This window comes from Vespula pensylvanica, chromosome 2 (genome assembly GCF_014466175.1).
Source record: "Vespula pensylvanica isolate Volc-1 chromosome 2, ASM1446617v1, whole genome shotgun sequence".
NCBI classification, from domain to species: Eukaryota; Metazoa; Arthropoda; class Insecta; order Hymenoptera; family Vespidae; genus Vespula; species Vespula pensylvanica.
Genome location: NC_057686.1, coordinates 9,990,157 through 10,011,681, shown reverse-complemented (window position 1 = coordinate 10,011,681; position 21,525 = coordinate 9,990,157). Strand labels below are relative to the sequence as shown.

Below are 21,525 nucleotides of genomic sequence, written 5' to 3'. Positions count from 1 at the left end.
GGAGGAGTAATAGGAGTAGGAGGGAAAGGGAGTTGTACAGAGGGCGAAAGACACGGAAGCAAAGGCTCTGCGTCTCTCTTCGAGCTCTATAATAGGAAAAAAGCGACGACATCTTTGTGTGCGTCGTCGTTGTGTTGTCATTGTGGGGCGAGGGCGGTACAATACGAGCTATTCATACGACGACGACGACGACGACGACGACAACGTCTCGGCCGGTGGCGTCGATTAACACGCTTTTCCTCTTTCCTACTACGTAGAAAAACGAAAAACGTCTATCTGATGGAAAAGTGAGAAGGTAGGGGGAAGGAAGATATCAACGGCAGCAGAAAGAGAAGAAAACGAAGAAATCATCGGACTTTCGTCCATACGTATTCCGTCTTGAAAGGGAAATGAGTCGTTAATATTTTCTTACGTTTTTCCTTGACAACATTTGATTTCATCTTATCGCAAAAGTGTTGCCTCCCTAAGGATATTGAACACAGGGAGAAAGGAAATAGAGATCGATGTGTAAAAAGTGAGAAATGAAAAAGTAGATCGTAATCGTAGATACGCGGTTGGTTTCTAATCTCAGGGTTTCTAATCAACGCCGACGACGGCGGCGACGACGACGGAGTCGTTTTTAGTGAGGTCCGTTGGAGTTCGAGAAAGTCCGATTTTAGAGCGACTTCCGTCGCGGAAATACACGAGAGTTTCCGCGAACGAGGAAGAGGAAAGAGGAATAGGAAAACGGAATATCGGTGGTGGTGGAGGAGGAGGAGGAGGAGGAAGCGGAGAGGCGAGAAAGAAAGATTTTTTCTCGGTGTCGGATAGTTGGAATCGTCGAGCCGTGGAGCCGCATCACAGCAGCAAGGCGCGACGCGAGCCGACCACTCGAGCAGCCGTGCGTCAGGATGTTCCCTGTGCCCATCCGGTAGCTCCGTTGCCGGCTCTCGTCGCGATCCTCAGGCCCTGGAAGAGGAAGGATCGCGGAGGACAACGTTCGAAGGAACGATCGGGGAGGAAAATGTCGGTCAGGGTCAGCGGAGTTTATTTGGTGCCAGCTTCGGCGACCACCACCAATAGCGAAACGAATAACGAGAGGAGTAACAATAATCTCGTTCCTTCGCACGAAGGCAATCTTCAACAGCAAGCCCAACAACAGCAGCAGCAACATCATCATCATCACCATCATCATCATCATCATCATCACGATCATCAGCAACGGCAGCAGCAACAGCAACAGCAACAACACAAACAACAGCAGTACCACGCTACTAAGACGGTCACCATAGCCACTGCACCGCAACGGAGCAATAGCCTCGATTATTTAAATTTCGAAGAGAAACGACAAATCATCGCGTCCTCCTTGTCCCTAAGTGATTTTCTGGCTCACGGGCCTGCCGCTGCAGCGGCGGCCGCGGCCAAGGAAGTTGCGGCGAATACCGTCATTGGTGAGTACTGAAGAATACCCTAAAGAATTTCAAGAGACAACGATAAAGGCTCATCCGATCGACCGTGCCAAGAAAACGAGACACCTCGTCGTCTTATCTTTTCCCTTCTTCTTTTTTTCTCTCGTATTTGTCGACTTTCCAGGGAAACGCTTCGTTCCACGGTAAATTAACCATAGGAATTCCATAGGAAAAAAAGAAGTAAACGGTTGTTACGCAGTTAGGAAAAGCTGTTCCAGATCCAAAGGAGCAGTAGTCTCGTCTTTCCGGGTTGAGGAGAGCAGAACGTATACCTTCTACTCGCGCGGCCTTTTTCTCCTCTCTTTTTCTCTTTTCTATGGGTACTTGCCTTCCGTCCCTCTCGTTCTGTTTTCTCCTCGACCTCGGAGAGGAGACCTTCCTCAAGGCGGATCTCTGTGAACTCGCGACGGACGAGTACGAGCGGAATATCGCGACAACGCCTTTGCAACGTTGCCGACTGAGTCACGTGCGCTCCTAACGCCGATGATCGATGATCGGTCTGTGCGCGCTGCACGCGACACGCGATCGACCTTCTCTCGTATCTTCTCGACGACGTTGACAACCATGATACGGCTACGATGACAACAACCACGCCGCGATGACGGCGTACCGTTCTTGAAACGAGCTCGACGAGTGCACCTTTCGGCAATGTTCCCTTCGAAATTGAATAGTTCTGACGTCACTTTGTGACCTACGCAACCGTACCTTTTTTTGCTTCCTTTAGTGTTCTTCGATTAGATTTTTCCACAAAAAAACCCAACATTTCCAAATTCTTGACGAGATATTTGCCGACGAGCGAAAGGAAACATGCTCGATGTTTACGAAGAGAATACTCCTAATTTCGACGTTTCTTATGACGCTTCACACTTCAATTCCTTGATCGATCGCTCGTTTACGCGTGAAATGACGCTAGTTCGTAAATCTGCGTCGATCATCTCTTTCTATTCTTCTCGATTATTTCTCGATTAGACGTGTCTCCGTATCGTTTTCGTATACGTTTTCGTATTCTCAGGCAACCTTTCTGTGCGAGGAAAATGATGCGAATTTGACAATAATCCTTTCTTCTTTCCGTACTTCTCGATTAGATCTTCTCGACGATGTAGATCATTTTCAAATTCTCGACCAATCGTTTATCCACAAGGGATCCTTTTCGCTTCCTTTCCTATTTCTCGATAAGAAATGTTCCAAGTATTAGAGACAAATTAGAGAGAAAACTTTCGTATTTTTTCTTTCGTATTTTACTTCTCTTCGTATTCCTCGATAAGAAATTCGATTGACTCGTTTGTTAACGAGTAAAAGCAAATGGTACGAACTTGAGAGTCATTCGTGACGCTATCTCTTTTTCCTGTTAGCAATTAAGTTCCATCGGTGATTCCGGGAAGCGATGATGCGTTTATGAAGCACGAGAGTCTTTTGATACCCCGCTCGTCCAAGTACGATGAATATCACCGTTCGGCCTAGAAAATGTAATTGTGCGATATTTAATAGGATGGTGGAGGAAACGATAAACTACCAGTGGTGGCTGATAGAGTCGTTGAAGCGAGTAACGGGCGCAGAATGTACGGACCTAACGTGGCAACGCCGCACGGAAATCATTCATTGAGTGGAGAACCGCCAGCTTGTCAGCGGCGAGTGCTCGCTCGCTCTCACCGGCACGGATAACGTGTGCGCAAACTTTGCACGTGGAAACAAACTCATCTATTTTTTATTAATGAGTTCACTGTTCATCCATCGATCGAGAGTTGAGCTTTCATTTGGACATTCGTACTCGACAGTGTCTCGCCCAGAATTTCTTGTATCCCATTCGAAATTGAGTTCCTCTTATATGTACTCTGTACAAGGAATTACGTTTTTAAATAAATATGAAGAAATTAGTACGTGCGTTATATCAAATGGAAGCAGTGACGGCAAACGTAAAAATGCCTTGTCAAGCGTATTTTGAGAGAAACGAGTATATGGATTTTGCAAATTTATTTATTTATTTTCTTTGAAAGATTCATGTTATCCATATCGTTATTATCTCAATAAGGTCTGCATAGCTCTGATATGCGTGCATTCATTTTTTTATAAAAAAGAAAATCTTTACGTGATAATTTTATTTGTTCGTAACGTAGCACACTAATATTTATTTAAAATTGCGGTCTTCGTTCGATATAGAAAAATTATTCCAAATATCCAAAAGTATCCGGATAGATACTTCTATGACTCATACGTCGAATAACAACACGCACACGATTTGATTCGACATATTTTTTCTTAGTTTCATGCGTTCAAAAGATCGGTCGAGCTATGTCGTTACAAAAACGATCTGTAGTTTCCCCCGCTCGGTTTATCTCCATCGTTTGATTCAATCCATTTTTCAAGCGCTTAACTTGCCGAGACAATCGCTCGAAATCGTTTTATAGTTTTACGGAAGAGGCAGTAAACTCGTGGAGAGAACGCGGAGAGAACGGGCGAACGAACGCTAGACGGAATACTAAACTCTTTTCTCTATGGAATTGTATGTAAAGATTCAATGCATCGTAGTTTTACCGCTAATGTCATTACGAAAGCAAACTCGATATTTTGCTTTCGATACGTTGCTTTTGAAAAAGGCATTCTCTCTCGATTTTCATTGTCTTTGTCTTTCGTCATTAAACAAGATATCGTTTGATAATAGCAGTGCGATCGTCGAAACAACAAATGTTTCTTTTATCTTTCAACATTTCGGTAACTCGATAGAATAATCGATATAAGTGTTGTTGCAAAGATTCGATCGTTGATATTTACTATTCTTTTTCTTTTCGACGAAGAAGCAACGAGAACTAACTATGAGAAAGGAAGAAATAAAGAAGGAAGAAAGTAAAACGAGAATTCTCTTAAATTCCGTCAAATAATTTCCCTGGAGAAAGGTGCAAGGAGAAATAGATGGAACACGCCGTATTTTCTTCCTTGGAATGTGCACCGGCGTGTTTCGTTACACACTTACGTAATTACCTCCAGCTCCGTCTGACGAAGAGCTGGCGTGTCGAGATTACCGGTTGATTCTTACCTTTAAACAGTAATCTTTGGTAATAGTAGGCAACAATAGAAAAAGAAGAAGAAATCGTAGGTGATTGTAAAATTCTGAATCCTTCATACTTTCCACCGAGCGAATACACCACATAATTTAAATTTCCCGCACTGCCATCTAGCCTTACTCGGTAAGCCGTCCTAAGGCGCGAAATTCAAATGTCGAGTCGTTACCGACTCTGAATTGAGAATGATATTTCTCCGAGTGAGAATAATATTTTCTTTCCTTATTTCTTCTCTACTTCTTTTCTTTTTTTCTTTCGTTATGAATGTTTTCACGTTGAGATGGATTCTTCGGATAGGGTTGTTGAACGATAAAGAGTCATAAGGAGAGGTTTGAACTCTAGAAAACGCGTCTCATGGAAGATTCATCCTCTCATTTCACGATTCTGTATAGCCAGAAAAAGGCCTTAGACCAAGTAGCAAGCAAGGGCCTCGAAGAAAAGGAAAAGCTTTTTCTCGTTCGTGCTATATACGTACGCGTTACTCTAAGATATCTGGGCCTGTCGGCGTAGCTTTTTAAACTCTCGATGAAGTCGTTTCAATCTTCTCCATAGTTTTCTCTCATGATCTCGAGGAAAGAATCTCCCTTAGATTTTTAGTTTTGTCGTATACTTTTCTTTCTTCCCCCTCCCCCCCCCCCCTATTTTGAGGATCTCTTCTTCGATAAGCTAGAAGAAAAAAGAGCAGGTCTTTCGAGTTCGAAAGGAACTTTAGTACTTTTAAGTTTAATGCTCGTTAACGGACAAATGCGAACGTTGCCGTTAGAAATTGAAATTCGATTCGTTACATCTTATAAGAAAAATGTATTTCTTTAATTTCAAAGAAACTCATCGATCTTTTCGTCGTTTTTCTTTCCGAATTATCAAAGTTCGTATTTTAAGTTTACTGCGAATGTCAAGGTTATGTATCCTCGTAAATTTGATGCCGAAAACGATGAATGTATCGAACAGCGAATCGATGAGTGATTGTTTAGTCTTTTTGGCATCGTAAAGAAACGAAGAAAACCTCTCTAGTTCATTCAGATATCGTAGAATTAACGTTGTCGAGGAAGAATGAACTTTCTTGCTCGCACTCTCTCTTTCTCTTTCTCTCTGACAAACAGTTCGGTGAGTGATCGCAGCGTGTTGGTATTTGCGGAGGTGTCTGGCAAGTGGCAGAAAGGGGGAGGATGAACAGCTTCGAGCTATTTTTGACGATGTTCGATATCGATCGCCATTTCTCATGACAGCCAGAAAGCAAAACAGAGAGAGAGAGAGAGAGAGAGAGAGAGAGAGAGAGAGAGAGAGAGAGAGAGAGAAAGAGAGAGATTTTCCAACGGCAGGACTGTAATTTTCCGTATGAACTTTATCAAGCTCGTCGTTACACACTTGGACACGCGCGAGTTGAAAAGCACGTTTAGTTATACTTTTTTCACAATTACGAAAATTTCCAATGTTCAAATTTCAATGGATGAATCCCTTCGTCATATAACGGTCAACCTACGTACATTCTTGTATACGGAAATGTCACAAGCATGGGGTGCGTGCTTTTTAGCTCACGTTTTTTCTTTCATTGGAAAATTTCGTTTTAATTCGAATAGTTTTGTAAATTTGAAAAATATTTCTTCTTTGATATATGTCTCTATCACTTTCTTAATCTTCGAGATACTTTCGCGTGTTTCTATTGGAAAATATTACTTCTCGTAATAGCTGTCATTCAAGGGCAATAGTAATTTTAAAAAGATCATGATTCTCTCTCTCTCTCTCTCTCTCTCTCTCTCTCTCCCCCTCTCTCTTGATGTCAGATATAAAGGAAATTTATTTTTCACGTATCGAGGTAGATTCGTCTGCGTTGTTGCTCGAAGAACTTCAGAAGAATCTTTCGGCGTTATTTATGGAACTTAACGTCCGTGAATAGTTTTTTGGATTTATTTATCCTCCCTTCTTTTCTTCGACGTCGTTTTTATGCGCTTGATACATTCCACTAGCCCATCTTATGCTGTCCTCTCGGGAAAGATTCTCGAAAGGAAATGTTTTTATCATTGCTAATCGAATGCTCTATGAGCCAAGAAACTTTGATATCTCTTACTATATATCTCGAAAGATTTTTGAAATTTTTACGTCAAGAATGACTCGAGTCCAGTAAGCAGAAAAAGTAAAGACAATAAAAAATTTTCGACCTTAGCGTAGAACGAACTTTCTGAAAAATTAAGATCACTCGATTTTTTCTGCTTCTTTTCTGTTTGTCGTGATTCATCGTTTAACACTCGAACGAACGTCATTTCTATGCTGCATCGGTATAGACGTAACACGTAAAAGCTCGTTCACACGACGCCGAATTTATTTTCTTTTCTGGTCACTTATCTTACCACTTTCTATATGTTTTACATGTACATATTTGCACAACACTGCCTTCAATCATATATAGTAAAATCATAGATTCGGAAATTTTTTACCTTCAGTTTTGCCAGTAGAAAGCCCATATGTTGATTTCGATAAAAAAGCGAATCGATTGCCAATAGCGCGTACATCGCAATAACTGTATTCGGACGATACAATTGTTTTATGGTGTAACATTGATCCGAATTGTTCGAGCAAATATAAGAAGGTTGCGAGGAGAAGGTGGACTTACGATAAAAAAACCCGAACCGTGTGAACGTTACAATCGGTTGACATCGATTCGACAAAATTACCGATACGGTCGAAACGTATGTCGTGTGAACTTACAGTGAGGCATTATTCGTCGTATATTCTGTACATTCGGCAAGCCAATGAAAAACAAATTATTTTCATTCGTGTGAAACAACGTGTGAAGCAACGTATGAAATTATTCGATACATTCCTGATTGCTAAAGTTTTATTTCTATTTTACTTCGTATAACGTTTTTCCATGATTTAACATTAATACTAATGTATGTCAAAAAAGAATATATTATCTTTCTTTAATATTTTTTAGATAAATTTTCACACATAAAAAATACTTTAATTTTTGATTCTACGATAATTAGTAAAATAGATTCCTTTGTTAAAAGTTACTTTATAGAAATTGCAAACGTAATGGATTTCACTCACTCTTTTACTTCTTTTGCTAACTAAAAATAAGTATATATCGTAGGGTAATAGAAATCTTGAAAAAAGAAAATCTTTAATTTGATTCATTCGAATATTCGTTCTTTTTTATTCTTATAATTGCTTGATATGTTCGATAAATTATAATGATTAAAATTTTTTGCAATAAAATTTGATACATTCATTTTGAAGAAATGAAATAGAAAACACAGATAACTTTAAATCAAATAATTATTATAATATAACGTATTAAGAAATTTCATAAATATTGATATAGAAATATTCATATATTCTTTTATAAAATAAATCGTTTCTTATCGTCAAAAAAAAAAAACTATTACTAAACAATTATCAAATAGATTTTTCCTACGAGATAATATATTAATAATCTTAGAAATTTGTAAAGCCTATCGAAATGATGAATTTCCAATTTATTGTTTTAGAACAATTCAAATCATATTTATTATAAAAGTATGAACTATAAATATAATTTTTTTTATTTATCATTTTTAAATTAAATGAACAAAAAGTATTATTATTTTTTTTTGTATTTTTAATTTAACTTTTCAATAACTTAATTTTGCTTTTTATTACTTTTAGTTTTGTAATATATTATAATTTTAGTATAATTTTAGTTTGTAATAATAACTGAAAAATGATAAAAATAAATCGATAGTATTAATACTCAAATCGTAGGAATTTGAATGTTATCGTTTGATCATAATTGCATTTCAGATGCAGAAGTTTGTCGTTTCATTTTTATATTGCGATCACATATACGTATCTCTCTTTTCATGCAAATGATTATACAACGAATCAAATGGAATGTTGTTTGTTAATCGCCTAGGATGATTCATCATCAAACGATCGTTGTAACTCAGGATGCATGTATATGAAGTACGATATTCTTATCCAAGACTTTAAAAGGAACGATTTTTTTTCTTTTTTGTCATATATTAAATGTGTATATATATATATATATCACAAACTTAATTATCATATTTATTTATATCTGTTTGTTAATAAAGTATAAATTATAATATATTTTTTATTTCTTTTTATTTTCTTTTATTTTATTTATTTATTTATTTATTTCTTACATTAAAACAATTGGATTATAAAGATAAAATGTTTCATAAACTTTTTTATCGTGTATTTTTCAAAATAGTTTCGTAAGCCTAATGTACATTTTTTTTGAATATTTCATTTAAAATCCGGATGTTTCAAGTTTTTAAATGTAAAATTATGAATGTAAAATAAAAAAAGAAAGAAAAATTGATATACTATTGTTACTGAACAAATATATAATAAAAATGTAGCGGTCTAAGATTCGATATATGACACATGGAAAGAATTCATTGTCGCTAGTACAATGAAAGGGATAAAAGAATCGATATTTATCCAGATTTTGAAGACTCGTAAGCGGCACGATTCGAAAGCGGTGTCTCAAATCCTATCTTGTGAAACTATTGTCACTCGAAGAACGAATCGATGAAAGATTTTAGACTTATCAGATTGTAGATTTTACCAAACTTCGAAACCTATGTCAACAATTATAAGCTTCGAAAGAACTTCGAAGCGTTTGAAGTTGTCATTTGTTTTTATATTGAATGAACTCAGCATTTCATATCCCACCACTAATTGTGACACTATAAACCAATTCTTTGTCGTATCTATTATATTATTATATAAAATATTTATATATAATATAAGTAATATATAAATAAAATATAAATAATATTTATTTGTGGTATAGTTATACTATAACAAGTATTCAAGTATAACTTTGAGTGAAAATATTCAATTTGGGTGAAAAAAATCAAAATAACAATGCATTTGTGTCGATAGAATGAAATAAAATTGGAAAAATATGAAAATATAAATGCGTGGCTTTAAAATTGTAGTTATAGAGGATTAAATGATAATTCGTTCGCGATAATTCGAGGATAGTTCGAGGATAGTTCGAGGCGGATAAAAGAAGCTTAGGAATGCCTGGATAAACCTTGACCGCGCCATATTGCAATAGGGTCGTTGGTCCGCGAGTGTTTACCCTGTGTCAGCCGGCACGAGAATAGAACCAGGGCAGTCTAGATCGCTGAGAAAGGTCTTGTTGCCGTGTGCAACAAGAGAATACATATATATTCGTATGGCATTCCCGAATTAAACGTTTATCTTGATCCTAATTCTCTTCCTGTTCGACTCTATTACCGATACGAACTAAATACGAAGTAAAAAGTTACAGAAATATATTGGATATTCTATTGAACTGAATAAAACAGTTTTTCTTTTCTTTTCATGCAAACTGTTTGACGTAATAACTGAACTCAATTATCATCGATACGTCTATTTAAATTTTATCCATAACGTTCGTAGAAGAATAATAAAAACAGGAGACAATATGGGTGAAGCAATTACTTGCAATTATTGCTTATTATAGAAGCTGATATTTAACGAGTATTCTTTAACAAGTACCGACTGATTGCTAAACAATCATAGTCGATTTAAAAGGAAACGAACGAATCGTCTTATTCATTTATACGTACGGCTTTTATCCAATTACAAAATATCGACTTATATAAATATCAAGTAACACTCAGCATAGGATTTCAAAGAATTTTTTGCAATGTTTCTCCATATACACTCTTTAATTTCCTGTTTTTTTAAAAAAAAATTTTTATGAATGGCTAGATTGTAAACATAAATAATATAAAAAATATCTATTTATCTAATCGAAAGTCGAGTATTCGATGAGAGACACTTATTATTGTGAGATTAAAAGATCGATGACCAGATTAAAGCGTGTCGCGTATCGACGATGATCGTGTGCTCATAACTGAACGATAAATCACGCGCGGATAAATTTGCAAGCAATTTTTCTACCTATTGATATTTCCATGGAAATGTACGCAAACTCTTCTTTTCATTATTCTCTCTCTCTCTCTCTCTCTCTCTCTCTCTCTCTCTCTCTCTCTCTCTCTCTCTCTGTCTCTCGATTTCTTTCTTACTATCTTTCACATTATTCTAACATTCTAAGGAGCTGGATTTGCAAGAATCGAACACTAGGCTTTATCTATTCGTGTCAAGGTTCCATTGATTTTCTTCTCGAACTTTTTCCATCTTTTGTGACAACGACCAACTTGAGTTCATTTACCTATTTCTATGTGTATATGTATATGTGTGTATATCTCGTCCGATTAAAGAGAAATCTTTGCCCGACAAGTGCATCCGAGTAGCTCACATATATGTATAATATCAAATGTTATTTTTGTATTTTCTGAAATAAAATTTCTTTTTATTTTACTGATACTTTTAGAATTAATATATAAAATAATTTTGAAACGTACCTAATTTTTTTGAAAATACTTGAGAATTTTGACAAGTCGAACGATTAATTTGGTACGTAGTTGTTTATTGCTTATGTATACGTACGAATTCGCGCATGCCTTTTTACTGCTTATGATAATCACGATTACGTTCGATCGTCCTTGAAATCGACTATAGTTGAACCTACACTATGTCGACCTAATTTCAATGGATTCGAGCAATAGGTAGGATGAATCGGACGTAATTGTGATTATGTCTAGACATGGATCTTTGTTCTTTCTTTTTCTTTTTGTTTTTCTTTTTTTTTTTCTTATAGTTAAAAAAAGAAAACATCGTCGTATTCGTATATTGTGCAGCGGTTAAAATGGCTGACCATGTTCATTCACTAATTCTGTCGTACGTTTATTCGTTTATTCGTTTATTCGGTCCTCTTCTTCTTTGCCCATTCTCTTCACTATATTCTTCTACGCAAACTTGTATCCTATATCTATGCCATTAAAGAAAAATACGCTTATTCCCCTCTATACACGAAATGGAACTAATTGCATTTCGTAGGTATTTTCCAACGTTGAAAATGAATTCGCTACTGTAAAAACTTGTTATCGTGTCCTACTTCCAAGATAAGAAGGGAAAAAATAGATATAAAAATGTTTAATATTATAGGAAAGTGTCAAGTCTGTATCTTTCCTTGATGCAATTAAAATATGTATCATTATTAAAGTTAGCGAAGTAAAATCTTGTTTTAAAAACGTGTTTCGTCACAATCTAATTATACATTGCAATTAAATTAAACTTTATATTTCTAATCCTCTTTAAAATAGAGAGAGTGTGATTCATATCTCTCACATTTGGTAAGGTAGCAAATAAAATAAAAAAAAATAGAGAAAACAAAATTGCGTATCAAAAAAAAATCGAATGATTTAAATTTCTCGCGAATTTTGTATATTCGCGGAAAAGTCGATTTCGACAGAAAGATTTCTTGAAAATCTATAATATCGTTTCCACGAAGTTCTCACACACGTGATTCTTACCGAATTGGTCTTCCTTGTAAGTTTTGGCAAACGGTAAGATAGCACGTGCGATTGTGTGTACTTAACGCCGGTAGTTTGCGATAAGTCGACTGTCGTTAACGACGAAACGACTAACACCGTTCCCACGAGAAACACTTGTGAAATTTTCATCACCAGGAATATACATAGGTGGTCCCTCCTCGAGGAGGGACCATCTACCATATGAAAACATATTTTGGCATATCCGAGACACTCTTCGAGTTCACGAGAGCTATTTATGTCGAATGGACGTTTTGGCAGGCAGAGATTCAATGGAACTAAAATGTTTACTCTCTGCTATAGACATCGATTGACTTTTGAATCAAAATACGAGACATTCCTGAAAATCGTGAATAGAAGATTAACGAACGATGAATTTACGATCAAAAATTTCTTATTTGATAGTAAATTATGTAATAAGTACGTTGAAAATTGGACTGACTGAATTGTCGAAAGAGTATCGCTGTAATATTGCTGGCAAATTAATTTTACATAAGTCAATATATTCATCAAATAATATTCATAAATTTTTCGATACAAAAGAATTCATTGCTATAATTTTCACGTAACACTTCACTCTAGTTTAAGAAGTATACTTTTAATATTTTAAATGTAACAAAATAAATCTTATAAATTTGTAAAATTGTGTACCGATGGCACTGATGACAACATACTAACGTAATTAGTTTTTATTTAATTTTTACATACGAGCGACGAATTTGACGGTAGGACTCTTAGTAAAATAGTCTCTCTAAATTATTATATAAATATTTTTAAAATTATTCACATGAAATCTATAGTTTTTATTTCATTCTACTCTTTAATATGATCACGCTTGTAACAAAGTTTAATTATATTCGCTTTCGCAGAAAACGGTTCCATCGGTTAGATGCACTTGGAAATATCGTAGAATAAAAGAGCTTTATCATCGACCTAGTTTCGTCAATGGCATCGCCAAAATCGATTCTATTCCATTTCGACGAGTATAGTCAGTAGTCACATAAACTCGATCTTATCGTTGATCGTTAAAGACGAGCGGAAAGAGAGGAAATAGGAGAGGGAGAGAGAGAGAGAGAGAGAGAGAGAGAGAGAGAGAGAGAGAGAGAGAGAGAGAGAGAACGAGAGGAGAGAGAAAGAAAGGATGTTCGGTCGAAGTCGATCGAAGGAATTTCTATGAATTCGTCATTGAGTAATATCGACTAGTCATAAAGAACGCCTACTCTTTCTTTCTCTATTCTTTTCTATAAATGTCAGATCTAGAAGAAGCTTGAGAAAGAGAGAGAAAGACGATTAGATTCTATCGACTAACCAGGCGCAGCTGATGATCTCACGACAGCAGAGCAACGGCAACGAGCCGTTTTCACGCGAGTTCTCTTCTCTTTTTTCATCTCGACGGACTTCTCATCGCGAAAGCACGTACGAACGAAGTGTGCCGCCGAGTCGCTTTTGGCCATCTTCCACGCGGAAAATAGTTTCGGGGCGCCTTCGTTCCTCGGACCACTTGCCAGAACTTGCTACGAGTCCCTCGAGTCTTCGATTTCGCTGATTTTAATGCCGATAAGATGTTACTGCATTTCATTTGTTTTCTTTTTATTTTATCGTCGTTTATTCGTCCGATTCTCTCTCCCCCTCCCTCCCTCCCCTTGCCTTACATTTTTTTGATAAAATTTTCGAGTCAACTTTGTCGGTTCTTTTTTTGAAATTTATTTCTCATCGATTTTGTTTTAGGAAATTATGAATATTCATCAATCAAATGTATTTATATTCATTTAAGACAATTAAAATTCCCAAAAGCTACATAAAATATTCACTTTTTGGGAAATAAAAAATTTCGATAGTATCCGTTTCGCGATTCCCTTGCAGGAACATGACTTTTTTTCCTCATATTTGAATGAGAATTGGTTAGTTTCACGGATTCTTATGGAATCTCTGTGTCAGGCAAAGAGGCTTCACATAATAATAAGCGAAAGGAAAGAAGGATCAAAGACAATGATACGTGGGAGTTGGAAACCTGTAGGAAATTGTGTGAGAATTTGTGAAAGCGAGAACGAGACAGAGAATATTCTCTCTTGTGAGCTCTTACGTATACACTTCTCTCTTTCTATCTATTTCTCAAAGATGATTCGGAAAGAAATAAAGTTCGACTTACCACGAAAACAGTTAAATTATCAAAAGCTTTTAATTTTCGTTTTCGTTTTATCAAAGTTTCTTGTGCATAATTTTGCCCTCATCGATAGATTTTCTCATTCTTACTTTCATACTAAGCACGACGATAAAACAACGATATGGTATTTAAATTTCGCTATACAGTATTTAATTTATTTAGATTTCAGGGGATTTTCATTTTTTTTTTATTCTTTTTTTCAAATACCACGAATTATCGGTCAAGTTTTCGTTGTTACTTCTCTTTGAATGCTCTGAAATATACGACAAAGGAAATATGACGTATCTCGGGACGAAAATCTCTTTCTTTCTCTCGATTTTGCTCTATTTGTACTCGTCCGTCATTCAACCTTGCTTTTTGCACTGTCGCAAGGTCTTGGAGCTCTTGATGATCCTATTTCTTTCGTTTTCATACTACTTTCTTTCTTTTTTTTCTCTTTTATTTTATCCTGCTTCCGCTCAAAGTTCCATCCCGGCTACCGTGCTAATACTCTCTCTCTCTCTCTCTCTCTCTCTCTCTCTCTCTCTCTCTCTCTCTCTCTCTCTCTCGCATTCTTCTTTTTTCTTTTCGTGGCTTTTCACTCTTTATCTTCCACTTTATCTAGCGAGCCTCGAGGTACCCTTCGTGGCATTGGCACGTTTTCAGGGTTAAAAAAAGGAGAGGCTAACGAGAATTATACGGGGTGGGAGGGAGAGAGGGAGAGAGGGGGGAGAGGGAGGGAGGGAGGGAGAGAGAAAGAAAGATAGTTTCTTCCTTTCTTTCTGTAGAAGTCGAAAGTCAGCCTCTTCATTCCTCATCTCTCCGTCTCCACGACGATCAAACGCGTCTGGCAAGTTGCCAGTTTTCTCAGGGGCTTACACGATTGACGTCGAATCGACGAAGGGAAACCGTTACGAAGTTTGCCAAAGTGACGGACATTGAAATTCTTGTAAAGATTCGATTCGCCTCGTTATGGGTCGAAGAGAATTAGAATAATGAATTGGAATAAAGAATAAAATCTTTTTTCTTTTTAGAAAATTTGTCGAGAATTTTTATATAAAAGTACGTCTTTTTTTGTCTTTTCTTTCTTTTTTCTTTCTTTTTTATTCCTCGTTGTCACAAATTATTGCCGAGTACAATAAACTCTGAAATTTGAAAAGTTCGCGTGCCATATGTGAAGTATGTGTTTGTAATTTCAACGGATACTTCTATCTTAGCAACGGAAGGAACTTTTTCAAAAGTTTTCATCAAATGATTTTATAAAAAAATATCTTCAAAACGTTTTGCATTTTTAAACACTGCTACGAGAGAACAAATTCTTCTTTGTTTTTATTTATTTTAATTCTTCGAATACTTCATATACCGTACTAAATCCATTTAAAACGTACGGAGCACTTTCGCTTAATCTAAAAAAAGGAGTTATTCATTTGCGAAAAGCATTCGAAAATTTTTTGACTCAGTGCACGCAAATTATACGTATATATATATATATATATATATATATATATATACACATACATACATCCATATGTTGGTTTGTGAGATAGCAACTGATTTATCAGATCGTAACGATCCTTGGATGATCTTTTTTAGAATTTCCGTAGAGATAAAGATAAATAAGAAATAAATAAATAAAAATTAAAAAAAGGAAATGAAAAAAGTAGCATACAAGAGTGGATATCTGTAGGCTGCCATTCCGTGTTACACCACCTTCGCAATTATCGTGCATCTACGAAGAGATCGTTCAAAAGCACAGCCGCCTTGTATAATAATAGCAACGTGTATGTTTTCTTTCTTTTAATTTGCTTATAGCGTTCAGCTCAATGACGATCGACGTAACATCATGTTGAGTATATAATTAACGTTCGCGCGCGCGCGCTTGCGTGTACATGCGAATGTCCGTATGTGTATAGATGTAAAGGATTATAGAGAAATAAAAATGACTAATAACATTTATACGCACATGTATATACGTATTATATATTAGTCTTTTTCTATGTATACATATATTCTATATACTCTTTATATGTATACATATGTGTGCGTGTTATGTATGTGTCTTTCTGTAAATACAAACAACCTTTATTATTCGCATAATTGTATTCATATCCATAGTACTATGTTAATGTATTTAAAGTTGATCGAGTTTCACAGAAAAGCTAACAACGACAATTCATTTCGACAAGGGAAGTAAACAAAACTTGTGTGGTACGATCTGTGTAACAATCGGACACGTTCGAACCATCTCTCTTGTTATATTTTAAACGCCGAAAACCTCACGTTTCGGTTTTCTTCGCAAGAAACGTAAGAGGAAGAAAAGCTTACGACGACGTCGTTAATAGACGGCAACCTTATATGAAGTGATCGTAAATGCGAAGGCGTGGCGAAAATAACAAAGTTCATACAAGTGAATCGATATTCATGATATTAGTATATCGACGATAAAATGACGTTCAACAAGAATATCAACCATCATTATTTTAGATGAGAAAAGATTTTTTTTTTTTTTTTTTTTTTTTTTTATTATTGCGGATACGTCATATATTCAAATCCATTTATTTGAATGCACCATATGAGATGAAAAGGGAAAAGATCGCAGCCGTTCACGATGCGAGGCTTCATTCTGCGAGTTTGAGAAACTCTGTTATTACGTGTGTGTAAGTGCACAGTACGCATGGTTCAACCTATACGCATATACGTGTGTAAAGTAAAAGGATCGTGCGCAATGTGCCACGCATAGCATGCTCGTTTCCTTCCCCCCCCCCCTCCCTCTCTCTCTCTTTCTATGGTATTCCTCTCTATTGCTGTTTCTCTTTTTCTCCCTCCTTCACTCTTTCTCTCTGTCCGCCTTTTTCTATTGGAGTGTTTGTACGTTTACTACGTCGTTCCCTATCGCAACTCGTCGGGGAGGCAAGTAACGGTGCTTGGCGTATGGCTGTATTCACAACGCCGTTACGCTAGTTTTACCAGCTGATACTTGTTCTATAGGAGAGACAAAGATGGAAAGATACAAGAGATTCTTTTTTGAAGATTATTTCATCTTTAATCAATTATTTATCAAGCGAGATAGACGGACGAATTTCAGAAAAAATGTATTTTGATTCAGAAACAATGGAGATTATTGAATCGTTAAGAATTATGAAAAATTTGAAATTATACATAAAATAAATTCGTACGTATGTAATTTTTATTAGACGAAAAAATAAAATAATTGAAGTTGCTATGTTCATTCTGAAGTGAGGCTGAAGAAAGTAAAATAAGAGAGTTTTTGGTTTTAAAGTAGGCTAGAATAATTTGGCTTTGATTACTCTTTTTCTGCACGATAAATGCTCATACGAAAGTAAAAAAGATGTCAATGGTCAAATTCTGCTTCATTTGCGGTTTTAAAAGTATGTCGAAACATAGAATGAGAAAAGAAAATGAAAGAAATGTAATACGGAAGCGAGAACACGATTATCGATCGAGCGTCATCAATTTTGGCACGAAATTTGACTCATTTATGGATGAAAAGTATGCTTTTTAATATATTTTATTTGAAACGCGTGCTGGTATATACATATGAGTGCAACAATAAATTAATATCCATGTTACAATATCACGTTTGACGAATTTACATGTAATACCTTGTCAAGCCTGGTATGCATTTAATGTACCGACTGACTGGATGCATCATTGCATTAACATTTAAATTGATTGCCTTGATTTTTTGGCATGAACATGCGTTGGCACAAATGACTGTAAAATCGAGCTGGAAAGATAGCGAATTGACGTTGATTCTAAGCCAAATTTCTTCGATCTCGATGTTCCTCTTGGTGGTAGTTTACATTATGGTTACATTCGTTTTTCCCACTCTTAAGATGAACATCGTTCCGCATTAAACGTATTGAAAATAATTCGACAAACTTTTTGATCTTACAATATATCAAACGTTCATAATGGTTACATTCATATATGACTTTTTTATGAATTAATTTTGAAATTATATCGAGGTATAGGTGTGTGTGTGTGTGTGTGTGTGTGTGTGTGTGTGTGTGTGTGTGTGTGTGTAAGATATATATATATATATATATATATATATATATATATATATATATAGTTTCAGAACTTACGGTTTGAGGATGCGATTAGGGAGTATTTAGCTTTGATGTTAAAAGGAATAATGGAGATTCGAACTCCCCAAAATCGCAGCCAAGCTCGTCATTGAAAGAGCCTGGGGAAGTGAAGAAACCATTGAGGGTGACTCGGTTGTAGTCCGTCTCTGTTTCCCTTCTCTCCCTCACCCCTCTCCCTTCTTTGTGTCTTTCTCTAATAATAAATCGTATAGCACAAAATTTGAAGCTACTCAAGATCAGATCCGCTTACTCAAGATTTTATTCTTTGTCTGATTCTTATTTTGGAAAACATATCTTATTATCTTTGTTTTATAAGTTAGAAGATAACGAATTATATTTATTTTCTTTTATATTATATATTTTTTTTCAAATCTCTAATGATAGCGTCAATTTGATTTAAGTATTGATATATCGTTAAGGATATCATCGGATAAATTATATCTTAATGGTAATAGCACGTATTTTAAAATTAGTTTGAGTACAATCTTTGCGTTATTATATGACAAATTAGAAGTTCAGAATTTTTTGATCATAAAATGAGGAATCTTACCAAGGATTCGGTAAATACAATCTAATGAGTTTTCGAAGAATAGTCATATCTGATGTCTTCAGATGGCACCAATAGCTTTGTCATAAAATATTTGAGTCTACGGCGTTGGTCGGTCATTTAAACTATTCTTGAAATGGTTCTTTTTTTATGCGTTTATAAAGGTTTACGCCATGAATTCTCATGATTACAATTTTTGTTCCATTTTGATAATCAAGAGCTGGTTTAAAAAATAAAGATATTTTACATGAGACTATCTTTTCAGATTAAAAAGAAATATTATTTTCTTTGCATACCTAAACAAAAATTTTCGAGAGTAATTTTTCTGGAAACAATGATCTCATGTAAAAGATTTATCTTTCGTATAAGACATTAATAGCTCATCAAACTCACACAAATATTGCGATCAAAAGAATTTATGACGCAATAAACCCTTGCAACACACTGCATAGATTTTATACAAATATGTTTCTATTGTTATACTATCTCATATTGAGAAAAGGACGTATATTTTTTTACGAGTTGAGTCTAATTTTTGATTTATCAGATAACTTTGAAAAGACGAACAATTTATAGATTTTCGAACAATTATTCCTATAATGAACAAATTTATTTAAGCATTTATTTACCATTGAGATTATAATCTCATGTGATAATTATCATCCAAAATAATGCAAAATAATCGTCATTTATTTGTTAGTGTTTTGTTTCCTTGTTACTTTATTTTTCTTTCAAAACTAACGGACACGTTTCTCCAAATGTTTCACGCATTACTTCTTTTAAGTCATTTTGAACAGTTATTTTTTTATATTTTTGACTCGATGTTCATACCTATTTTTTTGTTATTCCTAAATACGTTATTCGATCATTTATACAGAAGTTTACATAGAAATTTTATATTACTGTCCCGATTGAGTTCGCAAAATGATGTTTGTAAGAAAATCTATGCCTTGAAGTATGACAAACGTGATCGTAATCAAATCTCAACTATGATCTTGGTGGTCCAAAAGCAATATGATAAGACAAATGAGAGATAGAATTGCAATACATTTTGCACATAAATATATGTGGGACATAAATATATCTATTTGTTTCTTCTATAGAATATTATTACCAGTTTATTATTGCAATAGCAGATTTTAGGCAGATGCAAAAAAGTAATTCACGTAACGTCAATCGAATATGAGATGTCTCTTTACAAATCGCACGTTTCGTTTCTTTCACGAAGGTACATATTGACTTCATATCAGTTCTTTACAAATTGAGAATCTTATATTATGTCTGATATCTCAGCTTAGTTCTTCAATTCATGCACGCCGACGGTGTGGGGAGTACAATCTACCTCTATACGACATGCATACCGATGAATCGAGAAAAGCGACAAGTTTTTCCTAACGCGCTTTTAGTTCATTTTATTTTCCGCACTCGTTATCGCTGAAGTCATACAGGTCTCGAATAATATTAGAGCCTTAATCCCTAAGAAATGGTATACTAATAATGGCCGTAGGAGAGAATATTCGATCGTCGAAATAATAAACGTCATCGATTGATGCCACGATACTTGGCGTTTAAGATAGACATTCCGAAGATTGCAACATCGTATTCTTTCTCATTAGTTATTATCAGAAAAAATGATGGTACATAATTACATACTTTGGATTTTATAGCAATTTCCATACTATATCGATTTCCTATATAATTTTCCTAACATGACATCGGTAATAAAATAACAACGGTTTCAAATTTCCGTTTTTAAATATCTTGAAAATTGTAATAGAATAGAAAAACCAAAAGAATTATCGGTATTTTTCATATACCAGTATAATGGAAGTTCATGATTTGAGTCATATCGTGTGTTTATGATCAGAGCCAAGGAAGACACAAGGTATGGATACACTACGTGCTGAGACACCTGTGTCCCCGGTGTGCCAACGTCAGGGTTGTATCTAAGGTTTCAAGTTGACAACCAGCGGCTAGGTAATTGGAGAACGGAAAACAAAGTGGCGTAACCATAGTAACACCCCGTCATCCCTTCGTGAGCTCTCCGCTGAAAGACTCTGTCCCGCCGTCGTGGCTGGAGGCTACGTACGGTAACCGTTGCATCCTTATTTTACCCATGCACTTTTCAGCCAATTCTCTCGAACCTCCGTCTCTGATCCCAGATTTACTACACCATCTCTACTACTACTACTACCACTAAACCTATTCAATGGCCTTTCGTAGCGCTTTGCCTCTTGAACAAAGAGAGGGGTGAGGGGTGAGAGAGATGGGGAGGAGAGGGGGGGGGTGGAGAACGTTCTCTCTTTCTCATTGTTCCAAACAAGTACGACGGGATAAATGATAAGTTGATGAGGAAATCGGAATCGGAAATTCCAAGTTTCGCTCGACTTATACCCATTTTGTCAAACACCCTTTGTATGATATTCGTCGAGAGATTTAAAGTTAATCGTTTCTAAACTTCGTGCAATCCTTTCTGAGATCCTTTAGGATCTCCCTAGGAATAAATTGTACATAATTTAAGTTTTAGAGTATCAACGTGTCTCATATATCTATATGTATTTACATATATAAATACTGAGATTTTACATTGGGGACGTACCTGTAGAATTGCATGCATCGTATGTACGTATATATATTACATATATGCATACATACAAATATAAGGTATCTTGATTCATGATCACTATCACAATATCGTGTAGTAATTGTTAGTAATCCGAGCGATGCTTAGCTTCGGATTACCCAACGATTATGCTACCACTCGATATGACTCGAGATCCTTTCAATGATAACACGTACCC

The 21,525-nt window shown here is 35.6% G+C and overlaps 1 protein-coding gene across 12 annotated transcripts in view; it reads left to right on the top strand.

The window, feature by feature from the left end:
• Nucleotides 1-21,525, top strand: part of LOC122638181 (phosphatase and actin regulator 4-like) — a 134,830-nt gene that overhangs the window by 26,569 nt on the left and 86,736 nt on the right. For 8 of the 12 annotated variants that reach the window (XM_043830962.1, XM_043830959.1, XM_043830957.1 and 5 more), the window contains exon 1: nt 906-1,430. The exons of the other annotated variants lie outside the window; for them this stretch is intronic. In XM_043830962.1, coding sequence (XP_043686897.1) covers nt 1,004-1,430 — 427 coding nt within the window. In that variant the 5' untranslated portion in view covers nt 906-1,003. Of the gene's footprint in view, nt 1-905; nt 1,431-21,525 lie in introns of those variants that run through there. 12 annotated transcript variants of the gene reach the window in all.